Below are 22,974 nucleotides of genomic sequence, written 5' to 3'. Positions count from 1 at the left end.
AAAGGGTCCCATTTTCAGGATCTACTTGGATAAGTTCCTGGACCCATGTGTTATTGCAGATCTGTGGGTTGCTTATCATGGATTCTGCTTTGGGTGCCCATAAGTGTCGGCATATGGGGATCAGTACTCTTGTATAAGTGCTAGTTGGATAGCCCCTAGCTAGCCTATTAGCAGTGGTAGTTTACTGCTGCTAATAGGATATCCCCCAAATGCTTAGTAATTAGGCCTCTACAGTATGTAAGTAGTTTTTATGAAAAATGCATTTATACATGTGATTTGAACACATTTAATGCAAAGGAATGTGTATAAGTAAACATGTTGTGTTTGTGGTTTCCTTACTGATAAAGTACTTTGTGTTCTCTCTGTAGAGCTGCCTGAGGACTGCAGAGGAAGGTGGGAGACTTTTGTTGAGGAGACCTTAACCGAAACTAATCGCAGGAATACTGTGGACTTGGTAATGTTACTTCTCTCACCACATATTTCTACGTCATTTTTTTTTATATTTTGTATATCATGTTCATATCTTGAAGTCCTTACATTGTGGTCTGGAAGTATGTTGTAAATTCACCATGTGTGTTTATTTAAAGGTCTCATATTCTGAATTTTGTTTGTGTGATTTAATATGTGTGTGCTTTTCATATGTGCTTTCCTTACATATCGGTCCGCTACCCTTTTGGTGCTTTTTACTGTACCCTTCACAGTGCTTAGTGTATCTTTTCAAATCCCATAGGTAAACATGCACCACCTGCGATCTTCTAGTGAAGATGAAGATATTGACAGCACGTTCCCTAATGAACTATCAGTGCAGCAGGTGAGACTTTTAGGTCACTATATTGATCTTTGTGAATATGTGATAATTCTGGAACTGACCCCTTTGCGTGTGATGAGTGTCATTACATCCAGTATAAAATATTAGTAGGATATCTCATCATTTGTGTAAATGAGAAGCTATTATCCATTGGTTTCCATGTTTAATATGGATTCCTGAATTGAATGGTATTCAGACTTTAGGTTGACATGCATTTAGGCTAAAAAATAATTTTTTTAATACTTTATTATCCATGTGGACTACAATTGAGAATGGCAGAGTACCATCCGCAGTGATGGATCTTGCCCGAAGCATGGTGATATACCAATTATTATACTGGTACAAGATAAAAGTTGTCACCCCACAAATCTGAAAAAAAAAATGGTGTTCATTGTGTCCACCTTTTTTCCATGTCCACCTTTTGGGGTCCACCTAAACACTGCCCAATGAACCGAGCGAGAACTGTTTAAAATGGCATATTTATCTTTTTAAAGCTGTTCACTCACTTATTTCACTTGTTTTTTTGGTGTGGATTTCAGGCATTTTCTGACTACCAGGTTCAGCAGATGACCTCTAACTTTGTTGATCAGTTTGGATTTAATGATGAAGAATTTGCTGAGCAGGAAGACAACATCAAGTAATTTACATTTCATACTAGTGTGATCACGGTTTATAACTGTTATGCTGCTTTCAGACCGCATAACTGGCTTTGACCCTGTATTTGAAAAAGTTTCCAAAAACGGGTCTGCCAGGTAAAACCCCTTTCACACCGCATCTCTTAAACGGTAAATTACAGTTTAAGTGCCGTTTTTTTTACACTGGCAGACCCGTTTTTGGAAACTTTCCAAACATAGGGTCAAACCCCCCCCCCCCCCCTAGGGTTAACACATCACCCCCCCGGCGGGGGGCTCTAGTGCTATGAATATTTAATGAGTGCTCATTAAATATTCACTGTGCTGAATTTAGGACCCAGCTCATTGGCTGAGTCCTAAATACCATTTCAGACCCGATTTTGATGCCAAAATACTGGGTCTGAAACGGGTAGGACCCTCCATTTTAACCGTTTTACAAAAATGGCTTTTGTAAAACGGTAAAGTGGTTCTGCACCTTTCAGACCGCACAGACTACCGTTTTAAAACGGATAAAAATCGGCTAAATACCGGTTTTTAAGTGCGGTCTGAAAGGGGCATTAGCCTGTGCATGCCACTTCTTGTAAGTGACTGCTGTATTGTGTATTCAGTTGCTATGTTATATTGTGCAATTTTGGCTGATACAAAATTTGGACTTCGTTGCCACGGGGTATGGTCATTAGGTCGACAAGCATTGGGTTGACATGGGTCTAGGTCGACAAGTCATTAGGTCGACAAAAGCATTAGGTCGACATGGGCAATGTCGTCATGGGGCTTTTCACTGTTTTTTTTATCCGACAGGCGGTATTTCATGCCCTACCATCCACTAGGGCATGGTGGGAGAATAAAATAGGGTGCCGAGCATAGAGGCACAGTGCCTGAAGCATGGCAAGTGGACACGGTGCTACGTTTCAGTGTCCATGTCGACTGTGTAGAAATTCGGGTAAAAAAACAGTGAAAAACCCCATGTTGACCTTTTTGCTGTCCACCTTGCCCGTGTTGACCTAATGCTTGTGTCGACCTAGACCCAGGTCGACTTTTCTGCAGGTCGACCCAATGCTTGTTGACCATTGTGTTGCAGACCTAATGATCCATACCCATTGGCACACCATTTGCTCAAAAGCCAATCTTCCCGGATATATTGTGATTGCTAATGGTGCCAAAATAGTTAACTGATGACGATTGTTGTTGTCAATCATTCTGGAAATGCAAGGGCCCATGTTTGCATTGTGATACAATTGTTGTGGCCAGTTTTATTAATTTATCTAGTTGTGTCACACAACCAGTTAACAACAAAATTTATTAAACTTCTCTGCTCAGTGTTTTTTACTACAGTATATTTAACCATCACAGATAGTTGCTTTGGCAACCTGAATGCTTCCATATATGTTTTAAGGAATCACCATATTAATTTCCCTTACATTTTAATGATTAGGGATTGTATATTTAATGCAGTGAGGCCATTTAGAGTGTGTAACCTCAAGTCTCTATATTTTAGTGCTCCCTTTGACCGCATCACAGAGATTAATTTTAATATAGAAGCAGAAGATGAAAATGTAAGTACTGCCTTAATCCATACTGTATGTTATATGTAATGACGTAGGATATTTGCAATAGGTTTAGTATTTTCTTTCATTTTTTGTTTGAATTGCTCTTACAATCTGTATTTTTTCAAGAAAACAGCAGGAATCCATAACAATAAAGACACAAAACAAATGGCAAAGTGTTTTCTCACATAACAATTAAGAATTCAATTAAAAAAATAAAACAGAACATGGGATGGGATGGAATGGATTGGAAAAAAGAGGGGGGAGGGAAATGGAAAAACAGTACAGCACAAACAATACATTGCATGGAATGGTGAATATAATTATAGAAACAAATATCCGTTGTTGGGTCTCGGGAAGATCAAAGTCAACTATACTGTATTCTACAGGGAGCAGGTGATGGCCCTGTTTAAGGAGCCAGAGGCCCCAGATAAGATCACATTTCTCAGGGTAATCATGTAGGTAGTAATCTTTTCCATGCTAGCAATAAATCAGACATAGTTAATAAGAGCAGAAGTCTGAGGGGGGTTAATAGACTTCCAGTTTTGATGGAACAATCTTATATCCCAACAGGTTACCATAGCACCCGCTGTTTAGCTGATGTTAAGAGTTTATACATGCTCATAAATGTACACATTCATTCTATATAATTGTACACAGTCCAAATATATATATATATATATATATATATATATAGTGTTTGTTTATTGACCATTATATATTTCTTCTAATATGCACTGCTCCTTATTTCAGCCTAATTCTGCCTTATTTGAAGCTTGCTGTAATGAGCGTATTCAACAGTTTGATGATGAAGAGGAGGATATTTGGGAGGAAAAGGAGATTGGCTATGGCACACAGATTAAGTCTAGAACTCGGTAAGTAGCAGCCTGTTTGTCCTGTCTCATAGTCTGTCCTCCTGCACTACTGACTCCACTCTCTCTCTCCCTATATGCAACTATACACCTCTGCTCATTAATTCTTTTGGAAAAAATGTAGGTTGTAAATGATGTTCTTATATTGCCATAAAGCAGTTTTCCTGGATTGTTAACCTTTGCTGTCTAATTAAGTTGCACTACATTATTGTTTTTTTCCATGGAAATCAATACTAACTGCTTCATGCATATTGATATTTTACAAATGTCACACCTGGTTTTATCATACTGCAGACTGACATTTTAAAATGTCATGATGGGGAAACCACCCTCCTGCACAAATCCCTTATTCCCTACTGTCGCAGGGAGTGGCAGCCATTGGGCATGGCAATAGGGCCTGGTCTTTTTCCATGTATTTTGGTTCCTGTCCCGGCGCTCTATTTACATTGAAACCAGTATGAAATCACTTTGTTTTCTCCTAGTCGTCAGGCATAGGTAGCCTGCATAACGTAAGTACATATGATTATTCAAGTCTTCCCCTTTTAAGAAAAAAAACTATATGGTGAAAAAATGAGATAAGAGAAAATGTTAACATGGGGTAATGAGCCCTACTACTGCCAGACTGCGTCAGAAGTACAAGTGGTGCTACACAGGAACATTGTTTCCCTGATATATCTGCACATGTCTGTTTGGGTTGCAGAAACAAGTGACTCGTAAAGAACATCTCTGTACCGGGTACACAATAAGGCTCAAAATGCCAAAACATAGTGTTGGTTGTCTCCAGTGCGGTACACACACACACACACCTTTACAGTGCCAGTCTACACTGAGGGGCAGATTAATTAAGCTCGGTGAAGTGATAAAGTGTCTGGTTTTTATCAGCGGCCAATCAGCTCCTAACTGTGAAGTTACAGGCTTAGTTAGAAAAATGACAGGTTGGAGCTGATTGGCCGGTGATGAAACCCAGACACTTTATCATGTCACCAAGCTTTATAAATCTACTTTCTGTTTTTTCTCCAGTGGTGCTATGTTCACCAAACCGTGGAGAGCCAAGTAATGCTAATATTAACCTCATTTTCTCCACACAGCTTAGTATTTACCACTAAAGTACACAAGTGATGGAATACATTTTGTTGACATCACTTATGTGTTGATTAAGAAAATCTGTGCATTATAAGCAGGGGAATATATGAGCAGCCTGCTTATAACATGTCTCCTATTGTATCACTTTCAGGAGAAATGGAGGTTTATATACATTTACACTTGTGTTTACACATTGCATATTGCCCCTCCACTTTCTAAGAAGAATATGGCAGAAACAGGTAGTCCTCTTTTGTTATAGTTCATATTTTACATATACACAATGTCACTACTGTTTTATATTCTTTAAAGTGTATAGTGTTTACACTACTTATTTATAATGAAATTACAGGTGCTCAGTGCTTTCATTTACCTAATGTGGTTTGTGTATCATATGTAAAATGTTTTTACACACACACACACACACACAGTATGTGGACACAAGTGATTGGACATTGATAGCATGATCGCAATAGATGAACGAGACTTTATTGACGTCAGTACTTTGTAGGTTCACCATATTGCAGTAATTACAAATGGTAATGGCAAATTATACACAAGTTCCTGGACAACAGCAGATAAGTTTTGCCATTCTGCATTAAGGACAGTGACCAGCTGCAATTCGTCTCAGATCTTTTCAGTGAGGTTAAGATCTGTATCACTCCAGAGTCACCCTGGAAACTTGACAGGTGGCATTGTCTTCCTGATAAAAACATTTGTGTTATTCATAGAACTGCCACATGATAGGGAGCAAAGAGTTAACGAGAACATCTTTATACGTCTTAGAGGTAGTGACCATGCATTATAAGTGGACCCATGCCAAAATAACCGACACCTTCATGCTTTACTATAGGTATTGTACACTCTGGCATCAGATGTTGACCAGGCAAATGTGCTCTTTATACCATCATAAGCACTGGGATGCATTCTTTGTGGTTCAAAGTTGAGCAGCCGCTCGCCCATAATATCCAAATTTATCGGCCTCCGTATGAAGAGTTGTGGTCAACACCACTGGCACCTAAGTGGCACTTTAGTACTCATGCGATAGCAGGCATGGGACAAACCCTGGTTTTGCATTCTTTGCAGCTCCCTGGTTAGCACTCTCTGGAGCCTGGGTTACAGTTTCGGGGGCTTTCAGTGAGAGGTACATTCCAGCAACGATTGTTCTTCCACACAGTAATGACAATTATTGTATTTAGGGACCTTCCTAACATCCACAATGTTTCTCACACACATATATCCTATCGACCAGCCTACGATTGGAGGTCTTGCTAGGCCACTATGGCTGTGCTTCTCATCTGTTTTTTGGACACTACCTTCCTCCAATGCTGTTTAATCTATGTAGGCAGATTGTTTAGGAAAACCTCTACCTGCTTGTCTTGGAACTCTCTCTACCAATGCTATTGAACTTTTTGGCACTCTCTGGCCTGTGGATTCTGCTTCAAATTATTTCCTGTCCAGCATTGACTTTCTGAAATATTTTCTCTTTGGGATTATTAAGCTTAATAAAATAAGCCTTGCTACCAAAAATAAGACGACAAACAATAACCGTTTCTATCATTTCACTCCTTCCATAAAGAGTCTAGTAGTTACGTTGGAAGAGTGACATCTCCAGTAATAGCTTGTGGTGGGTTTTATGAAAAACCAAGACCTATTAGTAGTACTTAGAAGAATGCTCTGGGCCTGCAGCCACCAAATAGCAAATTGGGATGCCTGTGTCCAAGAGTTTTTTTTTTTCTCCAGTTTTACAGTTCTAAATTACACCTAGATATGCTATGTTCTACTATTGTAATTCTATTTCCGTAGCAGACTTCACTCTTGATTGGACCTTTGCCCCTATTCTTAATAATCTGTTGCTTCAAGATGAATTTGTTTGGTGGTGGCCATGGAACGGGAAATGTTTCTTTCTTCCATAGACATTGACCTCCATTTCTCCAATGATTCCTTTTAAGTTTGCAGTCCAAGAGCAGCCTTTACAATTTGTCTCCTTTTAGCTTGTTGTAAGATCCAAGTGTACTGAGACTGGTATTATGGTGCTTACAAAGGCTTGCAGTAATCCCCTACTTGTATGTCCTGATTAAGTTCACATTTCTAGAGCAGAATAGAACCAGCATGCCTCTACCACTGTTCATCTTTCGATTGTGTGATTAACCTTCAAAAGGCATTAGTTGGTGTGACTATTGACTGTGACTATGAGAAAACAGGTGGTGTCATCATTCCACCTAAAACCGGACATTATGCTTTATTGCTTTATCTACTCCCTTACATCATTGCAGTGGCTCTTTGGATGTAGTTTATGGTTCAAAATTCATAGTTCTTACTTTTTCGTGTTTTTTTTTTTTAACCCTTATTTGGATTTAATTGCATGTATGCTGAGTTGCATACATCTATGCAGCTAGACCTTCCCTGTCCATATGCTTGGTTTGATATCTTTAATACAGTATCAGTGTGCAGTTGCACCAAACCTAGTTTTGATACAAAAGATCCGGTACTTGTGTAGTAGCCGGGCGCCCAAATTACATACGTACGGTTGCGGAAGGAAATCGCATCGCATGCATCGAATGTCCCGTTTTAGTGCCATGCGATGCTATCTTAGAAAACCCATGCAGTTCCTGTTCCCTGCCTGGGGTGTCGCTGTTTGCTATGGTGTTTCTAGCATAGGTCTGGTTTACATATCAGTGCTGATATACAGACTACACAGTGCTAGAAACACCACAGCAGACAGCGACACCCCAGGCAGGGAAGAGGAATGCATGGGTTTTCTAAGATAGCGGGTGCTAGAATGAACACTAGATTACCGTATCTATGCTTTTGTGAATAAGCTTAAGCTACGCAAATAGCGTAGTCAGTCAGAACTTGCGTAAGTGCTCCCGGTCACTCACTCTGAGGTGATTGGTGTCAGTAATGGATGCTACTCAGAGTTGTTCCAGTGCTTCAGTGACCGGTGTGCACAGCACAGGCATGGCAGGTGAGCAGATGTGGATATTCACCCTGCCTACATCAGAGGAGGAGGCTGTGCTGTTTTTTTTTAAGAACAGCAATTGCGGCCCGTTATGCAGACTTGCGTTAAATGGGATCCGATGAGGCTTTCTGTCAAAGAAGGGACGTGATGCTGCCACAAAAAGTGTTGCCGGAAGAAGGTCACAGCCGCAGACCCAAATTGGAGGCCCTGGCTTGGGGGTGGAGGTTAATGAGACACTTTTTGTGAAGAGGAAGTATAATGTTGGGAGGATGCTGCCCCAGCAATGGGTATTCTGTGGTATATGCAGGGAGACAGGGGCCTGCTTCCTGACCGCCGTTGAAAGGCGAGACGCCACCACCCTTATGTCTGCCATCAATGCAAATGTCGCTCCTGGGTCCGTCATCTATTCTGACTGCTGGAGGGCATATAATACCCAAGAACTGCAGCAGGCAGGGTATAACCATTGCAGGGTGAATCACTGCTACAATTTTGTCGACCCTGAATCAGGGGTACACACCCAAAATATAGAGCGGATGTGGGGGGCCACCAAATGGCGCAATAAAAGACAGAGAGGCACTGCAAGACACCACTTAGAATCCTATCTACAGGAATTCATGTGGAGGAAAAGTTTGGGAGCAGAAGATCCATTTCAAAGAATCTTACATGCTGTGACCCTACTGCCAAAGGCTACTGCAGTGCCCTCTCAGTGACTGCCTTTTTTTATCATTATTTCCTCTTTTCTTATTGTTATTGTTCATAATCTTTTAATCATTATTGATATCATTTTTTAATCTGTTATTATTCATATTATTGTTCTTAATCTTTTAATTATTCTGATATCATTCTTTAATCTTTTATTATTGATATTATTGTTCGAAATCTTTTCATTATTTTTCTTATATTTTATGATAATTATTATTCAGTAAATTGAAAGTTTAACGATAACATGTGTCCACATTACTGCGCTGATAAGGCTTAGAGGTGGCTTGGATAGTGGGGGAGTGTGTACAAATTATAGTACAGGTAATGTGGATAGTGAGGGGGGGGGAGTGTAGAACATATAGTACAGGTAATGCATCTCACACATCGTTTAACAGGCGGGAAAAGAGCAGTGAATAAACTGCTTAGTAACATCGCATCGCACACATCGTATAACACTAAAACGGGTGATGCGATGCAATCTTCTTACGGAGAATACCACACTAAGCAAAGTGCTTAGTGGTCACCCGAATACTACATAAGTACCAAAGATCCACCTGGCAAAAGGTATATTTATGCATACTAACAATCCCCGATGTCTCTGAACTTGGCCTATGGGAGCCAGGTTCATTTGCAAGTCAGTCATGTCCCATCAGTTGTAAGTTGCTGTGTGTCTGAAATACACCTCAAATTGTGCATTGTTTGTTCTGGTACACATAATATATGCTCTGCAAGGGGACTTATGTAAAACGGTGCATTAGCCCAATGTGTGTATGAAAGCGTGTAGCTGAGGACAAGAAAATGAAGGCAACTGCTGGGTTTTTATTTGTTGAAGAAGGTGGAGAGAGAGGTAGCAAATGCTTTATGTTGTCATGTTGTATTGTTGTGGCCTTTTGGAAGATTTCTGATGTGATCAGGAGTTGTCCAATCATTTGTTTGGTTGATCTTTATAGTGTACCGCCTTTTTAAGTTTTTTTTTTGTTTCCTTTATTGGTCATATCTGAGGATATGGTCTGTAGTAGGAGGGTTTTTACATTGTAGCTTAGTGTCCAACCTCCTGAGGTTTATACCCATATTATGTGTTCTACAATAAACTACTGTACACGTTAAAGGGATATAACTGTAAATAGGAAAAGCACTTTGTTTTTTGTTAAAAAAAATCTAATGAGCTTAAAGTAAAAGCCCTTTCAAAATGTACTGTGTGAAATATGTTTGGTTATATATATAAAATTATTTATCAGAAAACCAGATCTTGTACAAAACCATGAATTAATATCAGGGTATGAAGGCTAATTGTTTGTTATGTCATTTTTAGATTTGCATTCTAGAAAAGCAGATTTATTCCGATGAATTGGGAATTAATGCAGTTGGTTGCAAATGAGGCAAATTCTATAAAAGAATGACTAACCCCCCAAAAATACAGTCCAAAGGCCTACATCTGCACACCTCTTAACCCCCACCCTGTCTGTGCCTTACCAGTTTTAAGGAGTGACAAACTGTAAAGCACATATAAGTCAGTTTGTTTTTTGGGAACATGTAGTATGAATTGACGAAATTTACACTGGAACATCAACTATGCATTGTGCCCAAGGCATAGAATTCTTTCCAATATGTTTGTACACAACAGGATCAATATAAAAGGACAAAACATTTCTCAAATCTTCCCAGATACTGAGGTAGTCAATCCTGGCTTATACAGTATTTCCGACAGGTGGAAATATCATCCATTTTTGTCAAGAATAGGTTGACCTATTCAGTGTCGGGTCCGACAATCCAGTAGCCATTTTCGACCATGCAGATTTGACTTTTTAATAAGTTGAATCTGCCTTGGCGAGTCCTGGCCGAAAATAGACAGGATTGAATACTGATGGACGATATTTCTGCCTGTCAAAAATATTGTCCGGTATTGACTACACCACTATTTTGTGTACCCAGCGTGGTTTACTGACAATATCATTCTCGATCTCTGCAAATACCTTCTAGTCTGGGCAGCACTGGCGTGGTCCATAGATAACAGCCTGCTTATTTTCCATTTCTACATGCAAAACACATTGGCCCTTATTCTGGTCGGTGCGGATATATCCGCGTGCGTTCGGCCCGCCGATGTTTTGTGTCTGCGCATGTGCAGAGGCGTCTCTGCGCATGTGCGAGCGGGGCGTACGGCCAAATCCCGCATGATATGTGAACACTCCGAACAGGGGGTGGAGAGGGGCGTGAAGGGCTATTTGGGCTCATTACCATATGCATACGCCCCGCGTTTCATGGGCGTTCCCATGCAAACGCTGGGCGTACGTATGGTAATGCGGCCGTGACGCACGTGTAGGGGGCGGACATATGACATCGCCGGATGTCAGCTGCCCGCCCAGATCCCGGCTTTTGCACGGAAAAATGTCCGTGTGGTCTGAGGTTGCAGGAGCTGGTGGAGCACTCGGTCCTGCGACCATCGAATAATGGGGGAGGTTCCCTTAGATGGAGGAGGCGTATTCCGTGAAAAATACACGTGCGGTCCGTTCGGCCAGCTTCTTACCGCGTACGGACGGAGTTGGCGATCCGTATGGAAGGCGGGGTTTTTTTACGCACGGTCCTGGCCGCATAATCAGATCCGGCCGCACCGATCAGAATAAGGGCCATTAAAGACAACCTCCAATCTGGACAAGCTCTAACATAGAAAAAACAAAATAAGGAATATATTTTAATCAAATTTATCTGCATTATTTTCATATGCTAAGTTGTAGGTTTGGAGTATCCCAATCTTCAGAGGATTCCTCTCGCAGTGATTTAGAGAATGGAGAGCCAGAAGGTAGCCCTGCATCTGATGAGGAAGAGGAGGAGGAGAGTCGTAATGTGGAGATGCCGCAGACTCTCAGGCTCAGTCCCATCAGTAGCATCGCTCCCACACAGATAGAGGATACTACTGCAGGAGGTAGGGGTTGAGACTAATATTGAGATATTCTTGCAGCATTGAAGGTGTAAACCTACTTTCTGTGATAAACAAGAGTTGTAAAGTAGAAACATATTGCACATTTTTTTAAATTATTCAATTTTATTTTTTCTATGTCCTGTAACTCTTATCAATTTCATTGGTGTGGATAGAGACTGGCTGGACGGCTGTGTTTGAGCCAGTGAACTCCAAACCTCCTACTCCTTGTGTGGCTATAGACGTTGGGTCCAGTGTGTGGGATGTACCTGTTCCTGAGACCGCCACTCCTGAAGAAAAGGGATGGGCCAAATTTACTGACTTTCAGCCTTTCTGTTGGTAAGTAGTTTGTTACACTTTACGGCTATATTGCACCAGCTTTCCATGGATGGTAGTCTAATAAAATTTAATAACCAAGAATGTATTTGAAACTGATTTATTTTATAATCTTTTTTGTGAGTCTGTTAGACCAGTGGTTCCCAACCCTGGTCCTCAAGTACCCCCAACAGTGCACGTTTTCCAGGACTCCACACAGAATCACAGGCAAAATAATTAGCTCCACCTGTGGGTCTTTTAAAATGTGTTTGAATAATGAGTGCCCCTCCCAGGTGACCTGGAAAACGTGCACTGTTGGGGGTACTTGAGGACCAGGGTTGGGAACCACTGTGTTAGACCAACAACAACCCTGCTGTAGTTACTGCTTGTGCATGAGTGACTTTACATAGATTTCATTTATGGAAAGAGAATTGTATAGCATACTGGACTAAATATGTATAATCATAAGAAAAGTCAGCAAGAATTATATAACAAATGGTTTCATGGCGCTTACCACAAATACTATATAATTTAGTGCAATTCCAAAATTGTTGATTTTTTTTCTAACACAGTGTACCCCCTCCCCCCCCCCCCCCCCCCCCCCCACACACACACACACACTTGTTTTTCCTGAGGTCAAGTTTTTCATAGGTGAACTTTTATATTTAGTGTATGAATTCAAAAAACACTACTTTATTTTTTTTGCTCTAATGTTTAAAAAGTTCATATTTTGTAAATATATTTGAAATAGTCGTTTGGAATTTGTAAGTCTGCTTTGACACAATAAACATTATGTTTGCACCAGTTTGTACAGTATGTATATGAAATGGTACACACACACACTTATTCTGTGTATCTTGCACCTGTAACTTTTCTCTTGAGGCACCATGCATAGTTCCCAAACATATCTTGCAGCATGGAATTCCTACCTCCAAGTCTGTCTGTTGTTACCCAGTTTGTTTTATCACTGTCTACTATTGTAAAGCACAACGGAATCTGCTGTGCTGTATAAGAAACTGTAAATAAAAATAAATATTCACATCCCAGCTGCCCTGGGTCCACTTCACATCACTCAAATGTCTTGATAAAAAAGCGCTTTCCATGCTTCTCACTGAGATGACTGCAGTTTTCAGGAAAGTAGTCTAAATGCGAACTCAGGAAATGCATATTTACAGACATAAGTGCACCAAGAGCCTGGACTCTGGCGTACGCTGGGCAGAACTCTGTTACAGGGAACCTGTCCGGGGGCTTCCAGTGGATGGATGTGGATGAAAACTTCACTGTGTAGTTACAGTGGATTGCAGAAGACATACTAGGGGGCTGGAGTCGGTCGGACTTCCAGTGGTGTACACTTGGTAGAACTTTTGGCCTGTTCTGGGCCTTCCACTGGATGGATTTGGACGAAAACTTTAATAAACTGTAATAGCTAACACACATGACTATAATTCACTGACTTCAAATAACTGACTGAAATAACCATAAATCAATGAACTAACATAGCTGACCTGGAAATGGAAGTGTTATGACAAAAAAAAGTTGTTTACTGAAAAGCTTTGGTAAAAGTTTAAACCCATCTCACAATTGAAAAGTGATTATCAAACTAAACTGAAAAACTTGGGATCAGGACTACTGGGGACACCCAAACAAACAGCATTGGGCAGGTACCTCATGGGTGTGTTCGAAGAACTAATAATTTTTAATATGTTGACAATTAAATCACAGTTATTGGTAACTTAACTCAAAAATGTAAACCCAGAAAATGGCAGGTGCCTCAATTAGTGTGAAACACGATGGTGGAAATTTACTAAGATCTGCGGTACGAACGGGATCCACCGTAAGAAAGCAGAAAATAGGAATAGCGTACAGCAGATTTACTAACCTACTGCATTTTCCTGATTCGTATTTTCCAATGGCGAAGCTATTCATATAAATTTGTCATAGGAAAATACGAATCGGACCTGCCAGCATCACACAGATCAGTCAGATCCGTGCGATGCAAAAGGCTTCCCATTGGAAAATACGAATCCTGGGCATACAGCAACTTAATAAATCTGCTGTATTCTCCTTACGTATTTTCAACCGATTATGGGCGATCCCGGTTGTACCTGTTCGTACCGCGGACCAGCCGTAATCTGCAATTTTAGTAAATTTCTTCCATAGAGTGTAAGGGCTACTGATACAAAAGTCTGAAAAAGTTTGATCCATTCCTGCACTGCATTTCCCATAAGAGCAAAATGGAGAAATTATATCAATTGGTGCAGCATCCAATTTATTAAGAAGCCTCAAAGTGGAGGTAGTAATGGCCATTAGGATTTGTTGCAGAGAGCTTTCCATGATTCAGGAGAAATTATGCACTGTTGAGAACCCTTTACCACAGGAGGCTCAAAGCACCAAATATAAAACAGCAGTAAGATGGCAGTGGCTGGCATGCCATCATCACTGCAACTTGACAGGTGAATGTTGAACAGCAGGCAATAGTTCCAGCGAAGGTAGCAGGGAAGTCAAAACAATAATTGTCACAGTCCTGATCACAACGCTCCCCACACTACCAGCAAGCAAGTTGTGAATACAGAATAGTACAAAATGGCCATGGGTCTCGGTCAGCACGGCGAGCAGATCTGGCAGAATGAGTGGATGGCCACCAAGAACCGGAGCTCCAGATATCACAGCCAGACACGGGGGGGGGGGGGGTCACAGAGGAGAAACCGCAGCACACAGATCAGGCGGACCCACTGAGCAGAAGGAGGATGCCAGACGTACACTGCTTAGGGACACAGCCGCATCACACCACCGGATAGTAAGTATACAGGCAGGAACTCTGAACACAACAAAGTAGCTCAAAAGGGGCTACTGAGTGTAGGCAAACAGTGCAATCAGGTTGGAAAGAATCTCTTTGCCAAAACAGGATTTTTATCAGGATGAGAGCGGGAGAGCTGGCAAACATGTCCTACACCATGCTACTTCAGGCCACACCCCACAGTACTGTATATTTGATTAAAATGATTGTGTTATGTTTGAAAGTTTACTTGTTTGGTCATGAGGAGAACCTCCCCTGATAAGTTGGTATCTGTTACTTATATACTGCTGGTCTTCCCACAGTTCTGAATCTGGTCCACGCTGTAGTTCTCCTGTGGATACTGAGAGCAGTGGTTCTGAGGGACATACCAAGCAGAGCCAAGATAAATTCTGTGAGTATGACCTACATTTGCTCCTAGGGTTAAATTTACTAAGATGGGAGTTGTATTGAAGATAAAATGTTGCCCATAGCCAGTACTGCTCAGAGGTCTGTCAGTACACTCCCTTAGGGAAATCAGTACTTACTATTATTTGCACAAGCCTCCATCAGGCTCATGCAAATAGTACCCCCCTGTCGGCGGCCATGCACATAGCAACCAATCAGATTGAGTATATTATTTTCTAGAAGTTTCTAAATAAAAAAGAATCTGGTTGCTATGGGCAACATCCCATATTTAATAGAACCATTGTAGTAAATGTACCCCCTAGAAACAGGGAAAATATATATTTGTTAAATAGCAATGTTGCTGGAATTGGCCAGTAGAGAATTTATGGGTTCAATTCCATGGGTGGATAGATATGGGTATATTTGTGTTTTTATAATATATTTTGTTTTGTACCACATTATCACTCACAACACTTCTGTTTTAGGGTTTTTCTAGTATTGAGTGTGTTGAATTATCTTATCCCACTGGTGCGAGATTACACAGGATTGTTTATAAAATTAATAAAATATAATTGATAATCTATATAGTTGATGGGAAATACTGAGAAGATTTGGCTATTTCCGCTTGTCCCCATGTGTTTTTTACACTTCAAAGCACTTAGTTTTAATGAGCAATATGGTGGCACTTCAGGAGTACTGTAGCTTTCCGGGGCAATGGGGAGTAGTTGAGAGGAATGAGGTGTTCCCTGACTAGAACCCAGAATCCTTGTGCCTTATTTTGCAAATCAGAGATTTTGCTGAGCAAGATTAGTTAAATATAAGTATGGAGAGGGTTTAATTTTGAGTATAGACGTCCCGGCGCTGGCTGAAAAAACCCAATATAAAACGGTTTATTCCTAAAATGGTTTAATGTATAATATACACCAGCGGTTCTCAAACTGTGGGTCCTGACCCCAAAGTGGGTCCCGACTTTCTCAGCATGGGGTCGCGACTCCATGTTGCTGAACATCAGGCCAATGACTTTTCTAATCTCAGTCAGTGATTAAAGGAGTCTGAAATATCTGTTCAATTGTCTGTTACTTCAGGCTGCTCCCATCACTTTCTGCCTCCAAAATGCTGCCATGTATGTGCTGTCTGCTGACTACACGTGTGATGTGATGACCTTCTGCAATAACTTGCTGGGGTCCCGTAATTATTTTGGGGGTCAGATGGGGTCCCAGAGCAAAATAGTTTGAGGACCCCTGATATACACAATTGAAAAACAGATAATCAGTATCCTGTACTTTATATCAATTCATAATGTCATATAAACAACAACAAAATATATATTTAAAAAGGAGGGCACTGATCATATGTTACCACAATATTAAATCGTGTTGTGTGGTACCCTGGGACTATGGCTTTTCTCCAATTAATGGAGATATTGGACATTGTTGTCACCAGATCATAGCGACTCTTTTCAGATTATTAATGGGCATTAAGCCTTCCAATTGTGCTCCAAGGGTTAGTTTCCAGAGATTATATACCCCAAACATTAATGAACATTTATATCCGTTATAAATGATGCTCTGGGAAAATCCAAAAGAGATGTTGCACAATACTTGAGTGTGTGTGAAACCGTTCCTTAGAACTGAAGCTTTCTTGAATTATCAGAAATATATGAGGCGGCAACACAGTTGTTGTATCATGATCACCGCCCCCAAGATGTTAATGAGCAATCAATCTTTCAATATTACTTAAGATTCACAAAGGTTATGTTCACTTGCACCCTTAATAGATGGAGCTATGGGGGATAATCCAGAAGAAGTGTTGCTGCAGTAGCTTGTAAATAATCCAATTGGAACAATATTCAGAGTAATGTCCAGTGTCCATAGAACTCTGTGAAACAGATGATTGATCAGTGGCAAATATTAACCCAGGCAAACACGTTAAGCTATTTAATATCTCCCAGCTTCCTCAGGACAGCACTATAAATTGCTGCAGCTATGATAGTATGAGGTTGTTTATGTATTAGTGTGAAACCAGTTAATTTTGCATTGCACAGCCAATGGGCTTCATAAATCAGATCCTTTGTGTTTTGATATTAGGATAAAGTTGACCTTAATTCCAGACTAATTTTGTCAGAATGTATATTAAACTGAGATAATTGATTTTTTTCCCACCAAATGTTAAAGTTGTTTTGTCTCCGCTCAGTCAGTGCCACGTCCCCATGTGTGTGGAATGCGTGTGTAGCCAGGAAGCCTCCAGTCATTGGCTCAGATAGCAGCTCTTCTGGTGGCTCAGACAGTGAGGAGGAGGAAAAGACCAATATTATCACTGAAACCATAAGCACTGGAGCCGGACATGAGACTATAAGACTCACTATGGACACCAAGAATGAGAAGGCCACGTTTAGTAGGTAAATAGAGGAAGTGTAATGTTTCGAAAATAATGGGTTTGCATTGAAAGAGGAGAACATAATTTCCATGTCTAAAAAAAATCCAGCTCACTAGGTGGTGGAAGTTGGATGCTTTCAATCTAGAAGGTTTCATGATTTATGTACCTTTTTTAAATTACATTTCAAAGTCCCTTTTTAACAGCATCTAACAGAAAATTAAGATAAACTTAACGCGGTAATGTGTTTTTAAAGCTGCTGGAATTTGCATAAAAGGCTCAAATGGGCAGTAACCCATAGCAACCCGCCATGATTTGCTTTTTTCCTCTAACTTGCACTAGAACAAACAAGGTGATATGATATTATGGATTACTTGAACCTCACCATCCATAATGTCTGTTTAAATTATTTACATTTGTTTATTATGATTTAGATTTTTTTTTTTATTTAACCATATTTTGCATACTTCTCATTATATATACAAACACTTGGATTTTCCATATTCATGCCTTACTATTTGTTTTACTGTTCTCTTGACTATATTCTCTGGTGTGTCATTCCCTGTCTCTTCTCCCATGTCCTCTCTCCTGCTGTGGGTATTGCTCAGAATCTTTACACCTGCAGGGTATGTACAGCATGTCAGGAAAGGATTCAAGTACTCTAAATGCCTAAAGGAGCAGGGAGAGTCTCATTCTGTTTCCCACATTCTGTCGAAATGCATGAATAACCCTCTTTATTCCATATGCAACTGGATTACTACTCATCTCATACCTCAACTCATTACTCTTATATTTACCAGGTTTAATGCATTATTATAATGCATATTATGTACAGTAATTCTGTTCATTATGTGCACATCTTCATTAATATAGCTGCTAAGGGAAAGATTTATCATTCCATTACTCAGGGTTTTCTGTGGTGCATTTGAATTAATCTGCCAATTATGAGAGCACTGTACAGCAGTGAAAGTATTAGTTGAGATGTATGGCAATGATACAACCTTTACTGTATTGCATACTGCACTCTACAGAAAGCACAGCTGCATTATTCTGGCTGATCTAATATCTCTATTGTATTGGTGAGAGGAATACTGTAGGCGGCAACCATTGACCCACTAGGGCTTTTTTCAGTGGGTTGGGAATGCAGGATGGAGTTGAAGTACTGGGTACTTTATACTAGGGTAGGTAAGGTTTAGTGTAGTGACCTTGGGAAAGGATGCAGGTGTAGTAGTTAGGTAGTCAATTTTAGACTTTGATATGAGACAGGATAATTTAGTTGGAAAGAAGGATGAATATACCTGAAATTCAAAAGTACGTTTTCTGTTTATTTCAAACTTTTACGGTATATCATGCTAGGCCATTATATGGGTATCTGTTTCTATTCATAATAACACCATGCAATGGATGCCTGCCGTACCGCATACAGTGCATTGCAGCACTGTATAAAGTTCAGCCTTCAGTGATAATATATATACTTTCAAATTATTGTGATGCCTTTCTTTATAGTGTTATCATGAGTATGTCAGACATATACTGCTTGACAGTGGATTAAGCGACTGTATACTCATGAGCATATTATTATATATTCTATCGCCTCCATACCCTTAATTGTTTTACGACCAGACTCCTTTTTCAGATCTTCCCCTTACTGCCCCCTCGATTATTCTTCTTACACTGCGCCCCCCCCTTGTCATTCCCTCATTATTTTACCCCCACCCCCCTCATCGTTCTTTCACTTTGCACTCCCACCCCGTTGTCCTCTCACTCTATCCCCTACAAATCTTTTGCTCTGCCCCTAACCCAGAGTAAGAAAAAAAAAAATGTTTCCCCCAGCACACTGAATGATGAATGATATCAGTAACCAGATTTAAAAACCACATGGTAGTTGGATTCAGAGATATTTGTTTCATATTTTTTGCAAATACATGGGTAAGCCCCCTGCTGTGCCTGCGTGCTATGACTGGACTCGCAGACAGTGAGCAGCTCGGAGCAGCGTCCCTAGGAGAGGGTGCTGCGGGAACACCCCCCTACAGACAGGTCCACAGAGAGCTATGAGACGGGGCCTTGGAGGTACTCTGTGATGAGCAGCTCCGGGAGCATAAGCCCAAGAGGTGCAGCGTGCTGTGTACCGTGTACTGCTTAGAGAGTGAGCTGATACCAGGGTCCCAGTGGGGAACGGGAGTGCTCCTTCTCAGCCAGGCCAGTCTGGAGCTGTCTCCTTCCTGATCAGTAGCCTGGCCAATGCGGGCAGCCACAAGGTAGTGATGAGCCTGGAGAACAAGTCCCTGAAGCCTCTGCTGTGCTGCAGGACTGCCCGTCAATGCAGCTGGGAGCTTGTATCGGTATTTGCTGGGGCCCGGCAAATACCGATACAAGCTTCCAGCCACCGCTGCCCACCACAGCTCCCAGGGGCAGACTGTGCCGTCTTTCCCATTGGGGTGGGCCCCTAGAACAGTTGTGCCCCTGGGCAACTGCCCATTATGCCCAATGGGAAAGACGGCACTGCCTAATGCTTGATCTAGATGCAGGGTGCGGCACCCCAAAAATCAGCATAAGCCAGAAAACTCAGAGCAGCACACCAGTGAAAAAAGTGATACAAAAGTGTAATTCAAATATTAACCCATCCCCTAACAGAGCAATCACTTGCTATGTACTAATTGTTTCCCTCTACTTTCTTTTCTTTTTATTCCTTTTTTCATTTTGCGCTGAAGCTTCTGTACATTGTTCATGTTTTATGTTCTACCATCCAAAAGCTGGGTACACACTAAACGCTGTGTGTACCCAGCGAGATTGGGAGTGGCAGGTGCTGGCATCGGCAAATGCATACACACTTGCTTATCTGGTGTGCAATGAGAAACGGTGGGGGGTGGAATTGGGGGTAATAATGCTTCAGTATCACACCTGCTAGTGATGTCTCCTGTTGGCACTGCAGCAGTGCCTATGGAGGATGCTGTTGACGACTCGCAGGAGCGTGTATAGTCAGCGACATAAAACATACACAATGGACGATATTAAGGTTTTGTCATTCTGACCCATCAATCTGCAAAATCATTAGGAATATCTTCTGTGTACTGTTCAGAAATTTTTTTAAATTCTACTATTTTTGTTTTCATTCTGCTGCTCCTACTGCTTATTTGTTTTTACACTCTACCACCCCAGAACCTAATCATCCTTTTGCTCTACTGCCGTTATAGCTGGTGGTTGTTTTGCTTTACCTCCACTAAAACCGGTTCATTTTTCTCTCTACAACTCCTACATCTTATAGGAGTTTTTGCTTTACCTTGTTGTCGCTCTACCCATTCTTCTTTTATTATACATGGTCTTTTCCCTGATTTGTATTTCACTTGATCCCGTCCTCTTTTTGTCCCAAGCCACTGGGTAAAAAAAAAAATAGCTAGCTTTAGTTTCCATTATCTAATCTATAATAACTATACTACAGTAATATTTCCCATCTTTACTATCGATTAGGAGTACTTTTGTGAACCATGACTCATGCCTTTTTAGTTTTACTTTGTCAGCTGTGGTGCTCTCTCCATGATTTTAATATAATATGATTTTTCATTTGATAGCAATGGCAGTTTTATTCTATAGCAATTCTATATAGGTTCTTTTTTATTGGACCATGCATAGCATAAACTTCTCATTCCATGCAAAGAGATTGTAGCCACGGCATAGATGGCTAGGTGGAGTGGCAAATGCAGTATTTCACTGCACAGTGCTTTTAACTTTTTCTAGCCCTAGGGCGCATGTAATGGTGTGAACACGTGGCCAATATAGGATAGTAAGTTATCCAAAATCAAACAGTTGCCCTTAGAATGTATTTGGCCTAGGGCCAAATAGCAAGATAGTCAAAAATGCAAGTGCATTTATCCAAAATAGGATAGAAATAAAATAGTCAAAATCGGTCATTAGCCTGAATCATGTATAGACACTTTTTGTTCAGTGCCTCCGAAAATTGTTATCAAAGAGACTGTATTGTCCTTACTCTCTAAATATATATAAATATCAACACAATTCTCATATTTTGGGCTCTATAGACCACCATGATGGATTTATAATGAACCAAACATGATGTGCTTTAACTGCAGACTTTCATCTTTAATTTGAGGGTATTTACATCCAAATCATGTGAACGGTGTAGCATCCCTGCATCATGTGTCATCCACAGTCAGTCCACCCAGACCGTTGCTGGAGTGCATAAATTGATTATGTAGCGCTGCCAATAGACACACCTGAGGGGTAAGGGCCTGCGCAGGAACTCCTGTGGAAGCTATTAGTTTTATAGTCTCATAACAAAACTTAGCAACAACAACAGGACAAGACCACAACATATGCCAGAAGGTGCCAGTCAGAGAGCCACATTTCAGGCACCAAGAATCATCCCTACCTCCCTTTCTTATCTGGCATAAAGGGGTACACCCTATGCAGTATAAACAGCTGAATTTGTTGCTACCGCACTGTGGTCATAGATACAAAAGGGCCTGCACCTCCCGTGAGAGAGGGCCCATATCTATTTCCCATTGAGACTTAAGGGGTTGGGATCATTTGGTCTACAGCATGATGGTTGACAGCCATTAGGTCGACATGGGTGTAGGTCGACATAGTTATAGGTCGAAAGGTCATTAGTTTGACAGGTCATTAGTTCGACAATGTCTAGGTCGACAGTGAAAAGGTCGACATGAAGTTTTTCACTTTTTTACCTGAATGTCGACATGGACACAGTTTAAAGTGCACCGCATCCCCTCGCATTGCTGCGCTCGCAATGCGTCGGGCACGGTCCCTCGCTACGCTCGGCACACTATTTTATTCTCCCTCCACGCCCTAGTGCAGGGGTGGCCGGACTTTTACAACCCGGGATCTACTTTTTGTACACTTACATACTGGGGATCTATCGGCATCTACCCCTGTGTAAAATATACCCCTCCAAATGCAATATGTCCCTTACAACATGGAATGAGTTAAACTTCACATTACAGTACGCCACACATAATGAGCTAAAATTCCCATTCTGACACAGGGAATGTCACCGAAAATCACCTTCTGACACAGGGAATGTCCCCGAAAATCACCTTCTGACACAGGGAATGTCCCCGAAAATCACCTTCTGACAACGAAAATGTTCCAGAAAATCACTTTCTGACACAGGGAATGTGCCCGAAAATCACCTTCTGACACAGGGAATGTGCCCGAAAATCACCTTCTGACACAGAAAATGTTCCAGAAAATCACCTTCTGACACAGGGAATGTGCCCGAAAATCACCTTCTGACACAGGGAATGTGCCCGAAAATCACCTTCTGTCACAGGGAATGTGCCCGAAAATCACATTCTGACACAGGGAATGTGCCCGAAAATCACCTTCTGTCACAGGGAATGTGCCCGAAAATCACCTTCTGACACAGGGAATGTGCCCGAAAGTCACCTTCTGACACAGGGAATGTGCCCGAAAATCACCTTCTGACACAGGGAATGTGCCCGAAAATCACCTTCTGACACAGGGAATGTGCCCGAAAATCACCTTCTGACACAGGGAATGTGCCCGAAAATCACCTTCTGACACAGGGAATGTGCCCGAAAATCACCTTCTGACAC

General features: G+C 41.1%; 1 protein-coding gene across 5 annotated transcripts in view; it reads left to right on the top strand.

Annotated features, from left to right (window-relative positions):
• The window catches only part of PPP6R2 (protein phosphatase 6 regulatory subunit 2), a 72,410-nt gene that overhangs the window by 35,266 nt on the left and 14,170 nt on the right, over positions 1-22,974 (top strand). For 3 of the 5 annotated variants that reach the window (XM_083183228.1, XM_083183227.1, XM_083183229.1), the window contains exons 14-23: positions 369-454; positions 731-811; positions 1,348-1,445; positions 2,936-2,993; positions 3,738-3,859; positions 11,327-11,520; positions 11,691-11,853; positions 14,929-15,017; positions 17,204-17,408; positions 17,992-18,009. In XM_083183228.1, coding sequence (XP_083039354.1) covers positions 369-454; positions 731-811; positions 1,348-1,445; positions 2,936-2,993; positions 3,738-3,859; positions 11,327-11,520; positions 11,691-11,853; positions 14,929-15,017; positions 17,204-17,408; positions 17,992-18,009 — 1,114 coding nt within the window. The remainder of the gene's footprint in view (positions 1-368; positions 455-730; positions 812-1,347; positions 1,446-2,935; positions 2,994-3,737; positions 3,860-11,326; positions 11,521-11,690; positions 11,854-14,928; positions 15,018-17,203; positions 17,409-17,991; positions 18,010-22,974) is intronic. The other 2 variants (XM_083183230.1, XM_083183231.1) reach the window with 2 other exon arrangements.

Source organism: Crinia signifera, chromosome 4 (genome assembly GCF_055691185.1).
Source record: "Crinia signifera chromosome 4, ASM5569118v1, whole genome shotgun sequence".
NCBI lineage: Eukaryota > Metazoa > Chordata > Amphibia > Anura > Myobatrachidae > Crinia > Crinia signifera.
Note: the sequence above shows the minus strand (reverse complement) of the source record. Positions and strands in the feature narration are given on the sequence as shown.